Source organism: Corvus hawaiiensis, chromosome 18 (assembly GCF_020740725.1).
Source record: "Corvus hawaiiensis isolate bCorHaw1 chromosome 18, bCorHaw1.pri.cur, whole genome shotgun sequence".
NCBI classification, from domain to species: Eukaryota; Metazoa; Chordata; class Aves; order Passeriformes; family Corvidae; genus Corvus; species Corvus hawaiiensis.
This window is the reverse complement of record NC_063230.1, coordinates 8,243,283-8,258,684: the sequence shown is the minus strand read 5'-3', so window position 1 is coordinate 8,258,684 and position 15,402 is coordinate 8,243,283. Positions and strand designations below refer to the sequence as shown.

The 15,402-nt window shown below is 42.4% G+C and overlaps 1 protein-coding gene across 1 annotated transcript in view; it reads right to left on the bottom strand.

Annotated features, from left to right (window-relative positions):
* Positions 1 to 14,848, bottom strand: part of ZDHHC8 (zinc finger DHHC-type palmitoyltransferase 8) — a 28,605-nt gene extending 13,757 nt beyond the window's left edge. Inside the window, exons 1-7 of the mRNA XM_048323168.1 lie at positions 14,824 to 14,848; positions 13,708 to 13,890; positions 10,178 to 10,335; positions 6,856 to 7,028; positions 5,572 to 5,674; positions 2,168 to 2,259; positions 386 to 518 (exon numbers count right to left, since the gene is read on the bottom strand). Coding sequence (XP_048179125.1) covers positions 386 to 518; positions 2,168 to 2,259; positions 5,572 to 5,674; positions 6,856 to 7,028; positions 10,178 to 10,335; positions 13,708 to 13,890; positions 14,824 to 14,848 — 867 coding nt within the window. The remainder of the gene's footprint in view (positions 1 to 385; positions 519 to 2,167; positions 2,260 to 5,571; positions 5,675 to 6,855; positions 7,029 to 10,177; positions 10,336 to 13,707; positions 13,891 to 14,823) is intronic.
* Between the last annotated feature and the right edge of the window lie 554 nt (positions 14,849 to 15,402).

Genomic DNA, 15,402 nt, shown 5'->3' with positions numbered 1-15,402 from the left:
GACCACAAGCCTTCCTGCAGCCTGGAAGCTCAGAACATTCTTTGAAGTAGAACAGCTGACCTGGTCTGGTGGTACAAGAGCTCATTAAAATTCATTTGAACACCAAGAGGTGACAATTCTTGGGACAGAAAATAACTACTGCAAAGAACAACCAACTCTTCCAAAAGAAGCCCAGAGGGATTCCATTCTAGAGCTGCCTGTTACTGGATCAAGAGCTGCTCTTACTGAACCTGGGTTACTTTCAGAGGATGAAGTTTATGACAAAGACTCAACCTCTATCATTTTCTGCATCATCTCAAAAAGATTTGTCAATGACAGACTCATTCCCAGGCTTGATAATGCTCAATCCATGCCCTTCAAAAGCAGAGCTTGGAGATTTCCTCACCTTGCTCCGGTTGAGGTTGGCTTGGATGCCGTTGTCACTGATCTTCACTGTGATCTGTCGCTCAGACAAATCAGGTCTCAGGAAAGGAGGCTTCACACTCACAGCTTGCTTTTTCTTGGGCTCGACCACATACCTGGTTAATTGTGCAACAGTCATCATTAAAATAAACAATAACCTAAGAACAAGGCTTAGAGACAAGAAAATCTTCCCACTTCCAGGTTATGATTTAAGAATGTGTCAGAACCTAGGTAAGAACTTCCATTTATTTCAATGTATGTAATACTTAGGCAGCAATAAAAAATTATTTTTTTTAGTGAGCGAAAGGAGAGGATGCATTAAAAAAATCAGCAACTTTTGAAGCACTAATGGACAAGAACACAAAGAGAGCAAGAGAAGCCTGCCACCAACAGAAGTGACTGACTAGATCAACCCCAGCTAACATGAAACAGCTGCCCTGTGGTGGGAGTCAGTGACTGGGGGAACAAGACCCAGCACATGGGGAGTTACCGTGGAGATGATGTGCTGCCAGTTCTGACTTACCACATGGTGACTTGTTTCTGTAGCATGTTTAGTGTTCAAATAAATGGAGGTAAAAGAGACTCACAAGTCCATAGGAAGCAACAAATCTAAGAGGAAATGGCTGACTTTAGATATCTAATTTCTCTCCAGTGGAACAGAATTCTGTAAGTGCAATTTGCCAGTGGCCGTACAATGCCTGAATATTAATACACACACCAGCTTTCTCTGTTTTAAGTGGTGAACAGACATTCTAGTAGTGATGACTCAGTGACCTTCAATATACAGGACAATCTGAACAGGTCTTCACAAAACACAAATGTTCTGCTTGCTATAATTCTGTGAATAGCCATGACGATGGTACTCACACCCCCCTCTTAAAAGAAGTGTCTCACAGCATTTAACACCTGGTTCTTCTCATGTACCTTGATCTGATTTTCACGATTTGGTAAGTTTGAGAAGCAGCTACTCCAGTGTCTTTATTTTAACACGTGCAACAGTCCTTTAGGACTTATTTGTTGTGTAACAAAGGGGAATAGTGTCAGGGTCTGGAATTGTTCAACACCCCAAAAAGGCTCAAATAAGTCCTGTAGTAAGATTATGAACATGTTTGCAGGGTGGACAACTCAGCACCCAGAATTATTTATAGTCCATCTAATCTACTGCATTAAGATCCTGATTTCAAAATGTGAAACGATAAATCCATTTCCCCAAAAATAGAAAGCCATAAATAAAATCTCAAGTTCCATGATGTAGACCTCATTGATAATCTGTTTTATGATAATGAAAGTGCCAGTGAGATTGAAAACCACAGCAGCCTTAAATTAGATTTAAGTCTTAAGGAGAAAGTCTGATTTTAGCTTCCTTCCTTTCCTCCAGCAGGCTGGACGTTGCCTGTATAGTGTAAGAAGTTGTGTGGGCACTATGATAACATACGGGTATTTACCTTGTTACTGAAATCCGCTGGATAAACAAGTTTATGAAGACAAGGGCATCAGCTCTTGACATAATTTGACAACCTCATTCCAAAAAAATATTTCTGGGATAAGGGTGGTGAATTACATGAAGAAAGCAACTACTTGGACAGGTTACAGCCATGCAACAGGGAAGCAGCTATCACAGAGCTCTGCCTTCAGGAGTTTTGCTTTGCTTTCCTCTTATTCCATCAATGACCTTTGGCTTGTGAGCCCAACCAAGCACATTTTCTTCCTCTGTCCCAACAACTACTCTTCCTCCCTCATTCCCAGCTGAGAGCATTTCTCTTACCTGGGAGCCAAGGGGCTGCAGAGCACGTGTTCCACATTTCCACAGCATCCTCGGGTAAAAGGATTCACTCCCCCACGGAATTTCCCTGTCACCTGGAAACATATTCAGGACAGTGCTCAAACCTCTGGTTATATAAAAGTCACCATCCAACCCTCACAAAGCCAAGAACAAGTCTGACCCTTCTGTCCTTCCCAAACAGATCATTTTTCTTTGAATGCTGCACTTTTTCTCTCCAGCTCTAACACACCACCTCTGTCAGCTAATTCCAGCTAGGAGGCACTCAACTCAAGATCCTTCCCAAAAGGACACCGCTGAATGTGACTGGGTTTCCAAATGATGTGTTCACCTCTCCATGCTGCTCCTGCACCGGATTTGTGTCTGCTCCCAGCCAGACATCCTGTTTTGGTCCCTTTCATTCCCGTCACTTCCCCTCCTCTGCCTTGGCAAGTCCCCTCTGAACCAACAGCAATGTCGAATCAACATTCCCAAATGCTGGATGAGAACAATGTTTCCTCTCTCTCAGATCCCATCCTGAGCAGCAATCAGTACAAACCACTGCCTTATGTGGGATGGTGCCAGGAACTCCCTGGTGATTACAATGTTTGCTTGTAAATGAGCAGGTTTAATAAAAGCCAAGCCTCATTAGACTGGCAGGATCCATTCAAGGCTTCATAAGCACTATAAAGAGTTTGTACTCTACAGGCAGATACTTGAAAGTCACCATATGGGGATAAATACCAATAAAGCCAGGGAGATTAATAGTGGTTGCCATTAAAAGCATTACTGTTGCTGTTTGCAAGTAAAGCATTTTAATCAGCTCATAGTTCTGATCTAGCAACAAGTTTACAGAGTATCAGAAATACTTTAATTACTTGCGCATAAAATAACAACGATGGAATGATTCTGCAATATATTATGCTGGCCTTGTTGATATAACATAAAGCTCTTTAGGAGGCCAAGAGAGGCTGGAAGTTCTAAGATTTGGAAGAGCAACTTTTTGACGAAAACATGGGCCTGGGACATTTGGCACATCTGCATTCAATCCTAGGCTCACGCTGACTTGTGCCAGATGCTGGCAAAGCATTTCATATCTCTGTGCCCGTTTTCTCAAATACAGTACGAAAATAAAATTTCTCCAACTCATAGATTACAGTACTAATTATATCAATTTGGTTTCTAAAGTAGTTTGAAATCCACTGGTAGAAAGCAGTCTAAGAAGTAAGGATATTTATTTATTCTATTCAGAAACTAAAAATACCAGAATATGAGTAGATGTTGGGTTATGGGTTATTTTGATTCCATAAAAGAATTTCAGAGGCATTCAGAAAGCTCAGAAACATCCAAACCCAGACACGATGCACTTTTCAATCACAGTCTGCCTACTATGAATGCTCGGAACTTACAAACTCCAGAATGAATAAATACCAAAAATTTACAGTAAAAACCCAAAAATGTCTGTACCACTGGCCTATAAAATGTACTGGAAAAAGACGACAAGATAAGCTGAGCATATTGCAACTGGAAAGCTGACAGTAGATAACCAGCAGTGTGAGAAAAGAGAATCAACAGAGAGACTGCAGGAAAAAAGAGAATGTCTTAGAACAGTGGCAAAGCCAGGAGCAGATTTCATGTCCATCTCTCCTGGTCTGGTGCTCTAATTACTTAGATATGCTTCCTCTAAAAGGGACCTGAAGGCTGGGAACATCCATCCTCCAGTTACAGATAGCTGCTACATATGACTAAGCAGAAATTAAGACCAGATTGTATTTAATTTTCAAAATGGCATGGGAAGATGAATTAAATCTCAAGTGGTTTGGTATCTCAGGAAACCAAACCAAACTAGGATACATTTTCCAACAGTTATTTCAATCAAACAAAAAATTCTCAAACTTCTAAATTCTAGTGCAGCCACAAACACATGAAGTTAAATTTTACATTTTTTTAAAGTTAAATTTTTTCTTCTTCTTCAGCCTAACATTTTCATTGAGAGTTTATATCACTGCACAAAGACAAGCTTAAGGCAAACCACAATTTGGGCTATGAGACCAAAATGCTCTGTGTTTCATGCTCCTATTGTTAGCACTATCAAACCTAATGCTTGAGCAAAATCAATTTTAAAATGAAGAGCAGATGATTCTGAGCAGGACAGAGAAAAGCATTTGAAGATGACAGCTATAGAAGCTTGCTTTGTTCAAAGGCCATGTTAGGCAACAGTTTAGGATGACTTCAGATTCCTTGCTTATGTAAACCTCCCACACTCTTCTGGATAAGGGTTTTTATTGTCTTCTTGTGGGATGGAGACAATGTCATCTCAGTTTATGAAGGCCTGGCCTCAGACAGATGTTTTCAACACTCACAGCCTGCCCAGGAGCCAGACAACTCCACAGCATGGAGCCATCAGCCCCCAGGACAGCCAAAACAGCTCAGTGGGAGCTGCAGAGCACCCATGGGTGCAAGGGCAGAAAAAACGCAGCTGAAAAAACCCAAACCACAAAGGAAAAGAAGTATGGTGGAAAAAAAAAAGTGAAAAAAGCCCAGATATGAGGGGCACTTTGGGGCTGGGGCTGTGAAAGGGTAAAGCACTGGAGGGCACAGAGTTCATCAGCCTTGGGAAGAGGGCTGAGACCAGTGCCACACGTGCAAACTGTCCCTTAGGGGTGGCAGGGGCCTGTTATTGATCTCATCACACTGATCTCTATCACCCGCACCATGCTATTGATGTGCACATGAATGTGGGTCTGCATCAACCACAGGGGCTGTGATCATAGACATTTGAGTAGCTGCAGGGGAACTGAAGTTTTACAGGCTTTTTGGCACAAGGTGTCATGTTGGCACTTGGTTTGGAGAAGCAAAGCAAGTTGGGTCCAACAGCACTGTGTGTGTGTGTGTGTGTGTGTGTGTGTGTGTGTGTGTTCATATGCATGAGAACAAGAGAGAGACACAGAGTGAGACAAAGAGCTAACTCAGACCCTATTATGGGCAGTGTGGGCTTGCTGGAGGAGTTCAAAATACCAGGAGAGAGGGCAAATGATTTAATCTTTTCCTTTCTTTCTTTCACTCAATCTCATGGATTGTTCAGTCTGACTCATAAAGTTTGAACTTCTGGGGTTGATGGTACTCGCCACATAAAACCTATTTCAAGGCCATGAGTAGATTTTAAATAATAAATAAGCTTGGGGTGATGCTCTGTGGCTAAAAAAGGGAAATCTTTGCCTGCAGTGCATTAAAAAAAATATATCTGAAAATAAAAAAATAGGCAATCTTCCTAGATCTCCCCAAAAGCTCCAGTAAGAGCGTTACTGATAAGATTTGGACCATCTTTTGCTTTACCCAAGCTGACTTGCTGGCTTTCCTTCCCAACTCAACACCTCAGCCACAAACATGGAGAAAGGATTGCTTCTTACCTGTTCATTCGTTGTGCGCCCTCGGGCCACTAGAACAATATGGAAGCCAGTGAGACCAATGACTGGAATAAAGAATAACCCAGCCACACACATGACAGCCATTCTGTATCCAAGAGTTAAAGAAACTGGGATGAGTGAAGGGAAAAAGAGTCTATGAAAGACAAGAGAGAGGAAAAGGAGAAAAAAAAATAGGGAGAGTGTCACAGTGTCATAGAACAGTTTGGGTTGGAAGGGACCTTAAAGATCACCCCCCTGTTCCAATGCCCCTGTTGTGGACAGGACACCTTTCACTAGACCAGGTCGCTCCAAGCCCTGTCCAGCCTGGCCTTGGACACTTCCAGGGATGGGGCAGCCACAGTTTCTCTGGACAACCTGTGCCAGTGCCTCATAGTGAAGAATTTCGTGCTAATATCTCATCTAAACCTGCCTTCTTTCAGTTGGAAGCGGTTCCCCTTGTCCTTTCACTCCAGACCCTTGTCCAAAGTCCCTCTCCAGGTCTTTTGGAGCCCCTTTAGGCATTGGAAGGGGCTCTAAGGTCTCCCTAGAGCCTTCTCTTCTCCAGGCGGAACAACACCAACTCTCCCAGCCTGGCTCCAGAGCAGAGGGGCTTGAGCTCTCTGGGCATCTCTGTGGCCTCCTCTGGACTTGCTCCAGCAGCTCCACATCCTTCTGATGTTGGTGCAGCACTCCAGGTGGGGTCTCATGAGTGCAGAGTAGCGTGTCCCTCACCTTTAGCAAGGTCTAACTAAATTTCATCTCAAAGTCCATCTCCTCCTAGTCTGGGTCCTCCTCCCTGAGATGGTTAAAAAGTAATGCAAACTCAGTGACTCTGGCTCTACCTACCTTGTAAGAATGTTCTGCACTAATCTATCAAGAGCAGTGACACCCCTCAGAGCCAGTGGTTCGTGTGTTACACCAGCATGCAGGAGGCTGCTTCCAGAGCAAACTCTGCTCCAAAATACAGCAATAGAGTTTTGAATACAGAAAACAGCAGCTGAGAGCTACACCTGGTTCTAAGTAAAATTCAGGGAGGCAGCTCATCCTTCTGCTGGGTTGTCATGACAAAGACTGAGAAAGACAAAGGGTCAGCTATAGTTTCTGGAGCAATCCATGTTCACACAGGTACGACGGGAACAGAGGAAAACCTGCACTGAGCATTTACAGGAGGAGAACAGTGGGGGATCAGGAGAGGCTCCACCATCTCCTGCAGGAAAAATATTCAGATTCATTCTTTCACATTTTCCTCAGTCACCTTGAGTCTTGAAAGACCAAAAGGAAGGATACGTAATGGTAGTATGAGCTGCTCCCAGCTTTTCCATATGGTTTAGTACGAAGATGAGCCCAAAGGTGAACACTCCAACCATGTGCGTACTTAAGGACAGCAAGAAGAGAAAAAAATAGCGGTAGTTCCTCCGTCCTATGCAATTGTTGACCCATGGGCAGTGATGGTCAAAATCCTTGTAAAAAAAGGGAGAGATAGGGAAAAATATCCAAACAGTGAAAGAAAATACATTGCCTTAGAGATGAACCCGAACCACTGTCATGTAAAATTACATCAGACTAGTTCTGCAGCTTTACAAAATGCTTGACTGTCTTTATAAGGCTCTTTTTAGAACCAAGTTGTTTCTCTGTCCATGGATGGAGAGGTACTTGAGTGTTTATAGCATTTGAAGAGAGAATATATTAAAAATAAAGGACAGGCTATTTATCTGCTAGCAGCAGAAGCCCTAATTTTTTTTCATCCTTAGCATGAGTCAATTACAATGAAGTTATTATAACCTAAAATGGTTTGAAGATGCAATACTGCTGCAGAATTTCCTGTCCCACATTTCAGTACTTATACATCACTGAATGAATCCACTTTGAACAACGGACATCACAAAAGTACCTTTTTACCAAGCAGGTCCACAAAGAAAAGCAACAGCTGGATCAGACACAGGCAAAGTTCTGCACAGGTTCATTAATAGTTATGAATCCAAACCGAACTATTTTTCTCAGTCAGAAGTCCAAAGTACCTCACAAAGTCAGATCCCTTTTAACAGGAGATTTAATAATGAGGGCAAGCCACAGACACCCTCTGAGTGCCTTTGCACAGTTTTGTAAGCATGTAAATCCACTGTCTCCAGTGGGATTATTCTTGACGTGAAGACAAGATCAGATGCAAGAAATAAACCCTTCTCACCTCTGTGTTCTTCAGAACAGATATTACACCTTCACTGCATCGACAAATGAACTGTTTATTCTTTGCTTTGTGCCAATGCTATTTTTAAGCACTGCTCAATGACGACACAGGGGGTTTTATATTTCTAAGTTTTGCACAACACATTTACCAAAAATTTACAAAATACAAAAAAATGGATTAGAGCTTTCTCAAAGCACATTAGAAAATGAGAGGGGCAACTTAATCTTAAGATCATTTCAGGCTATATCTGAAATGCTGACATAACATCTGTCTGTTATGCAAATATGGCTGTATGCAACCCAAAATACCTATGGATTATGAAACCATGTAAGTACTCACTGCAAACATTTCAATTAAGAAAACAAAAATCTGACTACTTTTGTCACAGATTCATTTTTGGGTCCCTCTGGTAACAGCATGCTTTAAGTTTTAATTGGTTTTATTTCTGTAAATGTTGTCTGCTTTTGTTGTTTATTCACTTTTACCAAATTGTTCAGAAGTTTTATATTTGGGAAAATAATTTTTATTGTACATTCTAGACTGAAAGTGAAAACATGTGAACTACAACCCTGAGTGGATCCTACATGGAAAGCCAGCAGAGTCACTCCTGTTACTGTCTCAAAGCTCTTCTAGGATAGACAGGTGAGTGGGAAACAAGCATCACAAGAATCAATAAAACATGTTTTAGGCCATGATTTATTGATTCAGAAGTCATTAATGATTTTTGCCTACATTCCTCCACAGCAGTAATAACTTAATTACAAGCAGAGCTCCTTACTTGGGCACCAGAATAGTAGGGAACATTCAACTGACCTGACTATCAATAGAACTTGTGGAGAGCTAGCCAGTGTCACCTTGCCTTCTGCTATTTTATGCAGGTTCCTTTTGGATTCTCTCCCATTTTCACTTCTGCTGCAGAACTGACTCCCATGGAGGCCTTACATCAGCATGAAACTTCAAGTGTTTATACCAGTGAGTTTTGAGCAATCTTTTTCTAAGAAAACTTCATTTGTTGAAAACAAATTTTTATGCTGAGCCACTGGGTAAGGTGGAAGAAAGAAATTCCATGGGACAACTGAGAATTTACCATCATCTAAACAATCCTCAGGATCTAGAATTAGTGCAAACATTTATGTTTTAGAACTAGGAATGTTTGATTCAGGTTTTCTACAAAAAATCCAGCTCTATCCAACAATTCACAGCAGTCTAAACAAATTGTGCGTCACAACTTATGAACAGCTACGGCTATTCCCCTCTACCCAGGGACCTTGGCAGCTCCTCACTCTCAGGCTTCTAAAATCCCACATCCTTCTAAAGCCTTCCAAAACAGGACAGCCTTGTCCTATTTATCGATGGTTACTAGGCACAGCACTGCTTCCAGGTAATTATAACTTAGATATATATTGCCCTGAAGGAGAAAATGACTGACACAAGATAAATACAGGCAGCCTTTCTCTCACTTGTAACTGTGCTGCTTTCTTTGGGACTATTCCCTTGCTTATGGCAAAGAGGATTAGGACAAAGGTAGTGCATACAGCATTCCAGCTGACTACGGTATTTTTTCCTCTTGTGATTAGTAATTCCTTTCATTTTAATGGCACAGCTGAAAATATTTTAGACATATTGAAGATTTCATCTTTTGAAAAAAAATTAGACCTTGCAGCAGAAATGATCCTTTAGAAGTAGAATTATTAGCTCAGCAATAAAAAGCATCCTCTGGCAATACACTACTGTGAATACAGTGCTCTGTACCTACATGTTTGGGAGATGCTTATAGCCCAGAAGCACATCTTACTGTTTAGGGGTTATTTTTTAAAAATCCTGTGTGACTCACCAAGACCCTAAGGGTATCAAGAATCATGAAAATCCCCTAATTCAGAGCAATCAACATTAGAAACATGAATGATCTCATGCACTGAGCTGAGGTGTTGAAAGAAACATGGGCGCCTTCCATTGACTGGAGAACCACTTACTGAATTCTGAGTTTGGTTTTCCTGAACTCACACACCATTCTGGCTTCTCTTCTTGTCCACTAATGCAGGCATCAGTTTGCTCCAAATTTAATGATGAGCCTTAAGCTCACACATGACAAGTTAAAATGGTTCACCCTGCATTTCTTGCTCTCCTGAACTCTGCATCCACTCTCCCATTCACCCCTTTTTAACATTCAGAAGACACAGCCAGCATTATAAATTTTTATTCTAATTATCACTGCCAACAAGGCAGACATCGAGCATTACTCCATCTGTGACACACATAACTGAGGGCTGTTCAAATGGTACCACTCAGCGGAGTCCAACAAGGCTACAGCTGTGAACTTCCAAGAACTGGAATACTGGGGCAACCCCACTGCCTGTTTCCAATAGCAGGTGCAAGCCCAGCCCCGAGGCAGAGCCAGAGTGACCTGACCCACAGCAGTGTTACCTCCACGCAGTTGTCACAGACGCTGCAGTGGGAGCAGCGGGGCGGGCGGTAGAAGTGGCAGGTGGCGCACCACTTCATCCGTACTTGGATTCCTTTGATCTCCACGTTCTTGTACAGCGGCGCGCGGAAGTCGTCGTCTTTATCCTCATCTTCGTCTGCTGCTCAATGCAAAACTGGAAGTTAGTGGAGATAGCAGAGGACAAAGAGAACAGAGCTAATCCTGTCAGCACCTGGGACACAGGGGCACTGCACAGTCCCCTTACTGGGGACAACACAGAGGGCAGATGGTTTATCACCTCTGCCCTGTTTAAGAAAAGAGTCCATTTAAAAATAAATGCACAAAATAAAAACCGGTCTATAACAGACAAAGATATATTGGGAAGAAAAAAATATTATTCTAGATTCCCATGGTCTTTGTTTGTTTCCTCCTGACAGAAAATCTAAGAAGTTCACATCTATTTAACACCTGGTTAAACATTATAGCGCAGCTGGCATTGGTTGACTGGCTCCAAATTAGGTGGAATTTGATAATGTTGTCCCAGTGGAGCATCAATTACTGTCATGCAGTTCTATATTAAATCTTCTCTAGATGTGTTATCATGATCCAATTTCCATTGACTTCAGAGGGAAATTCTCCCTTCACTTAGATGAGCTTGGGATCTGGCTCAGCTACAGTATTTATCTTGCAAGAGTATTCTCTGGATTAACGTTTGTGTGTGGAAGCAGAGTGCTGTACTGGCACCATTCCCTATAATTTTCCTTCATAACGAGTCACTGGGACTCTTAGAGAGAGTCAGACTCTAAATCCCTTAGGCACTTCTATAAATACAGTCTGTAGGTTCTCCAATACCATTATAAACCTGCCCATGCTGTGTTACACATGTGGGCAGATGAAAACAAGACACCAGAACAGTCAAACCATTTAAGCTCTTATAAAAAATCTGATTATGCTGACAAAAAGTATGTACATTATATATATACCTACATGCATTTAAACGTGTTGCTTTTGCAGAATTCAAATACAGAGTTGATATAAAACAGATTCACATCAAAAATGCTGAAAGCTAGTTTGTAGTTGGAATAATTAGCCAGCAACAAACATTGCCAGTCTCAGCCTAGTCTGTAAATCAGATTTTTCAAGGCAGCCCCAGTTTCAGTTACTTAATACTTCCTTTCCTACTCACTCATTCTGGTGTATTACCAGAAATTCACTCACACAGAGCCAGTCCTGATTCATACCAGAAACACTCAGAGAGCCAACAAATTTTTAAAAATATTCAAAAATGAGTAATGGATCTGGGAGTTTGATTAAGATCCTCTTCAACAAGCTGGGTTTCTGCAGCCCAAGTTCTATCATTTCCCCCATAGGCCAAGTTCTATCTGCCAGAGAACCTGTAAGCTCATATGATATAGCTGGAAATGTGCTTACTTCCAGTTTCCAGTGACCTGAGCAGAAGAATACATTGGCAGAGGAATGTATCTTACTACACAGATTCTCATACTGTGATCCACTGACACAGAGTAGCCAACCTCATATTTTTCTCACAAATTTTTGGAGGCTTCCTTACAGGAATTGTGTGATTTCATTAGAGTCTCAGCTTTTGTATTGCTTATTTGTTGTTTTGATTTTGAAGTAAATTCCTAACTATCAGAAATGTGCTAAGAAGCTTGAAAACCAAGAAGACTAAATCTAATTTCAACAGCAGAAAGCAAATGGAGTGATTGTGTATTCATTTTAAGTCCCTCCTACAATTCCTGAACTCCTTGCGCTGGCAGCCCTGCAGGTGGCGTGGGGTGGTGATATGCTTTTTTTCACATGCACACTTGTGATCTGAAATAACATCTGCTCCTCCTTCCTCCCAGTACTGGTATTTATAGTCTTTTCCATCTTTTCCCTTATCAGTTTGCTTCCTTCACACATCTAAACTCCTGCTCCATTACTTTCTCCCAGGACAAATTCCATGCCTTTTCTCGTCCTTTCCCCACTCCTCTTGCTCCCAGCATCTTCCTGACAAAGCATAGGCACAGCACAGAGATGCAAGGCCAAGGCCACAAATGAAGTGAGAGACAGAAGAGTGGTGAACTTTAGGAACTCCTCCTTCCTCTTCCTGCTTTGCTCCTGGACTCCCTTGTGTAAAGAGAGATGGGACGGGAGGGAAGATGATGAGAAAGTTTCTATTTGATCTCCCTGTGTGTTTCTTCCTTAAATGCAAAGTCCAAAATGAAGAACTTGGTTTGCAAAAGGAAGTTAGAGGAGCCCAAAGGCAGGTATGAACTGACAATACACACAGCACTGATCACTCCTGGGGCCTGGTGATGTCCAGCCCTCTGAGGGAACTGCCCTGTACAAACACACTGGATTCTCAGACTGAGAATGTTTAATGTTTAATTAACCACTGCTATCTCTGCTGAGATAAAGAAACTAACAAGTCCAGGAAACTCCTTAAAACTCCACCTGCATGAGTTCTTCCGAAAGTCACTATCATTTGTAGCTTTAAGCACCTTTACACTTTATCAGTTATCTTACACAAGTGACCGAATCTTGCCTCTGCCTCAGTTTGCCTTTACACACAATTATTTCCTTAACTGGAGTGCTGCAACACTTAATCAGGGGTTCAGAAGCTTCGGCTAAGAGGAATGGCAGAGAGATCCTCATCATTAGACCCTGCTGCCTGAAGAAACCTGGCCTTGCTACTGAGCAAAGCCAGCAGGACTGGTACCTTGTTCTTGTCAGGTAGCAATTCAAAATAGATACTGAATTTGGTAAATAGAGGTGAAGAAGCACAGCTTGCAGACAGCACAGATCCATTGGTTTAGACAGACTGCCTAGAGCAGTCTCTGCTGCAAACTGCATGTGAATAATTACTGGAAGACAGATAAAATGGGGTGATAATTCTCTCATTAGGATGTGTTAAAAGAGATAGCTGCACTGTGGTTCCCATTACAAAAGCTGAGTGATCTCTATCCTATTTAATCAGCTGTGAATCAGTACTAATTTAAGCAGGAATATCTTTCTAAATGTATACATTTTTAGACACTCTAAGGCAAGCCTCAATCATTATCTGTTCTAGCGTTCAATGCTTCTGCATTTTTTTTTTTTTTTGGTATTCTGGAAGGACTGCTTTTATGAAACTGTTTCAGAAAGTTTAGCCTCTCCCCTCTGCCATGCTCTGCTACCTATTGGGAAGACAGTGACTTAAATCCAATGTGCCAGCATGACACAGGGGATAGCAATCAAAATCACATCACCCAGGAGAGCTGTTCAAGGAGAACCATTCTACACAACCCTGTGCCCTCGAGTGCCAGTCTGAGCAAGTGCAAGGACAACTGACACCCAGGAGCTCAGAAGGGAGCAGGAGGATACCCAGCATTTCACTGCCATCCCACTTCTACTGACAGTCGAGTATAGTAAATAAATAAATACAGTCTACAAGATTACTCAGCAACTTGTGTGTTTGGATACCTGGCACCTCCTTTGGCTTGGATTTTCAAAGCCTCCCCAACCCCTGCAACAGTCCCATTTCTGTTACCTCGTGGGAAAACTCCAGGGTCCATGAAAGTTGCCATGCTGAAGTTTGCCAGTACAAACAAGAAAACGAGTCCATTGTACACTGGGATGGCTGGGGAGATGGCTTTTGTCAACCAGGGGCACCTGTGGAGAAGAAAAGTTATGGGTAAGGGCTCTTTCAGCTGTAACACGTAGTTTCTTTCCACTCACCACCATCACACAGAGAAGTACTCTGGGTCCCCCCCCAGCCATGCAGCAAGGCTGAATTTGCAATGTAACAGAAATTTCCACAGAGCCCGTTTCAGTGATCACTGCAACACCCTCTGTAAAGCTGCTTTGTTCCAGAGCACAGAAAGCACCGATTGTTCACAGGGCTCACAGGGCTTTGCCACCCTATTGCCTTATCTGCAACCTGGCGTTTTACTACTCTGTGTGAAAGCTTCACCCCATTGTTGCATTTCTGTTACCTTCTCTACAGCCTTGTTGCAGTTGGGGTTACTTTCAATTTTCACTGGTGTAAAGCAGAATAGGATTCAAACCATTGATCCCCAAAGCAGGCGCAAAGAGAATCACACTTGCTTCTCACTAAGCTTCCATGGTTTTCAACACGCAGAACCAGCACTACAAAACCTATCCTTGGGGGAAAGTTTTGTCAGACCAAGCATGGGCTTTGCAGGTGTCAGCAGAACATGAAAATGCAGTATCAAAAAGAAAGTGGATGGCACATGCCATGTGAACGATGTTCAGAAGCACCAGAAAGATTCGTTGCTTACCCAGTGAGATAAGAAGATAAAGGGTAAAGGAGTAGGAGACTTTGGAAAGAGGATGGGGAAATGCCTGTTAATTAGAGGAAAATTGTTTAAACTGCAAAGAACACTTCCCACCAGCAGAGAAGGGCAGGATGAGGCAGCAAAGAGCCTGCTTTACACGCAGCTTCACCAAATAAAAAGCAGTGTGCATTCGCTCAGCCATTTGCAACCTCTGAACACCACACCAAATGTACTTCTCCTCTCTGCAGGAGGAGGTTTGGTGTTACAGGGGCATTGAGGAGAAAAATCAGATCAATCTCATGACACTTGCAAATATAAATAAGGAACAATGCGGGTCAAAGTATGTAATTGAAAAAAAGACCCCTCACTGAGTTGCTCCTTAGATTTCCACATGTCTTGACAGCCAAGGACTCTTCCAAGGCTGCCAAACAGGCAGGCATTCAGCAATGCCTGCTGCCATTAGCATAAATCATACACTGGCTCATGTATTCTGGTATTTTGCCTGCATTACATCTACAGCTGGATCTGATTGTCTGCCAACCTGAAGGAGAAAACAACAAGCAAGCAGCCTTCTTCCATGAATTTGCACCAACAGGCTGTTTTGAACAGCTGAGAATGGTGCTACTGACCTTGAAGGGACACTGTCAAACGTGCTCTTATGGCCACTGTTGGAAGGGCACCACATTTTCTTCTCCCATTTCTTTGTGGGCAGGCAAAAAGAGATTGTTTTGCACTCCCCCACCTCTTCACAGCTGGGCTTTTAACACTGCACTGCTGCAAACTGCTTTTAAAAGGACCTTTCCTTGTGTGTGCTTCACTTAGCCTAGCCTGGATTGAGGAAAAGATGAAAAAGTCCTACCCAGGACTGAATGAACTCTAAAGCATTGAGCAAGACACATCTGTGGCCAGGGCCAAACCTCCAGGCTGACTAAAGGAGAAGTTAAATC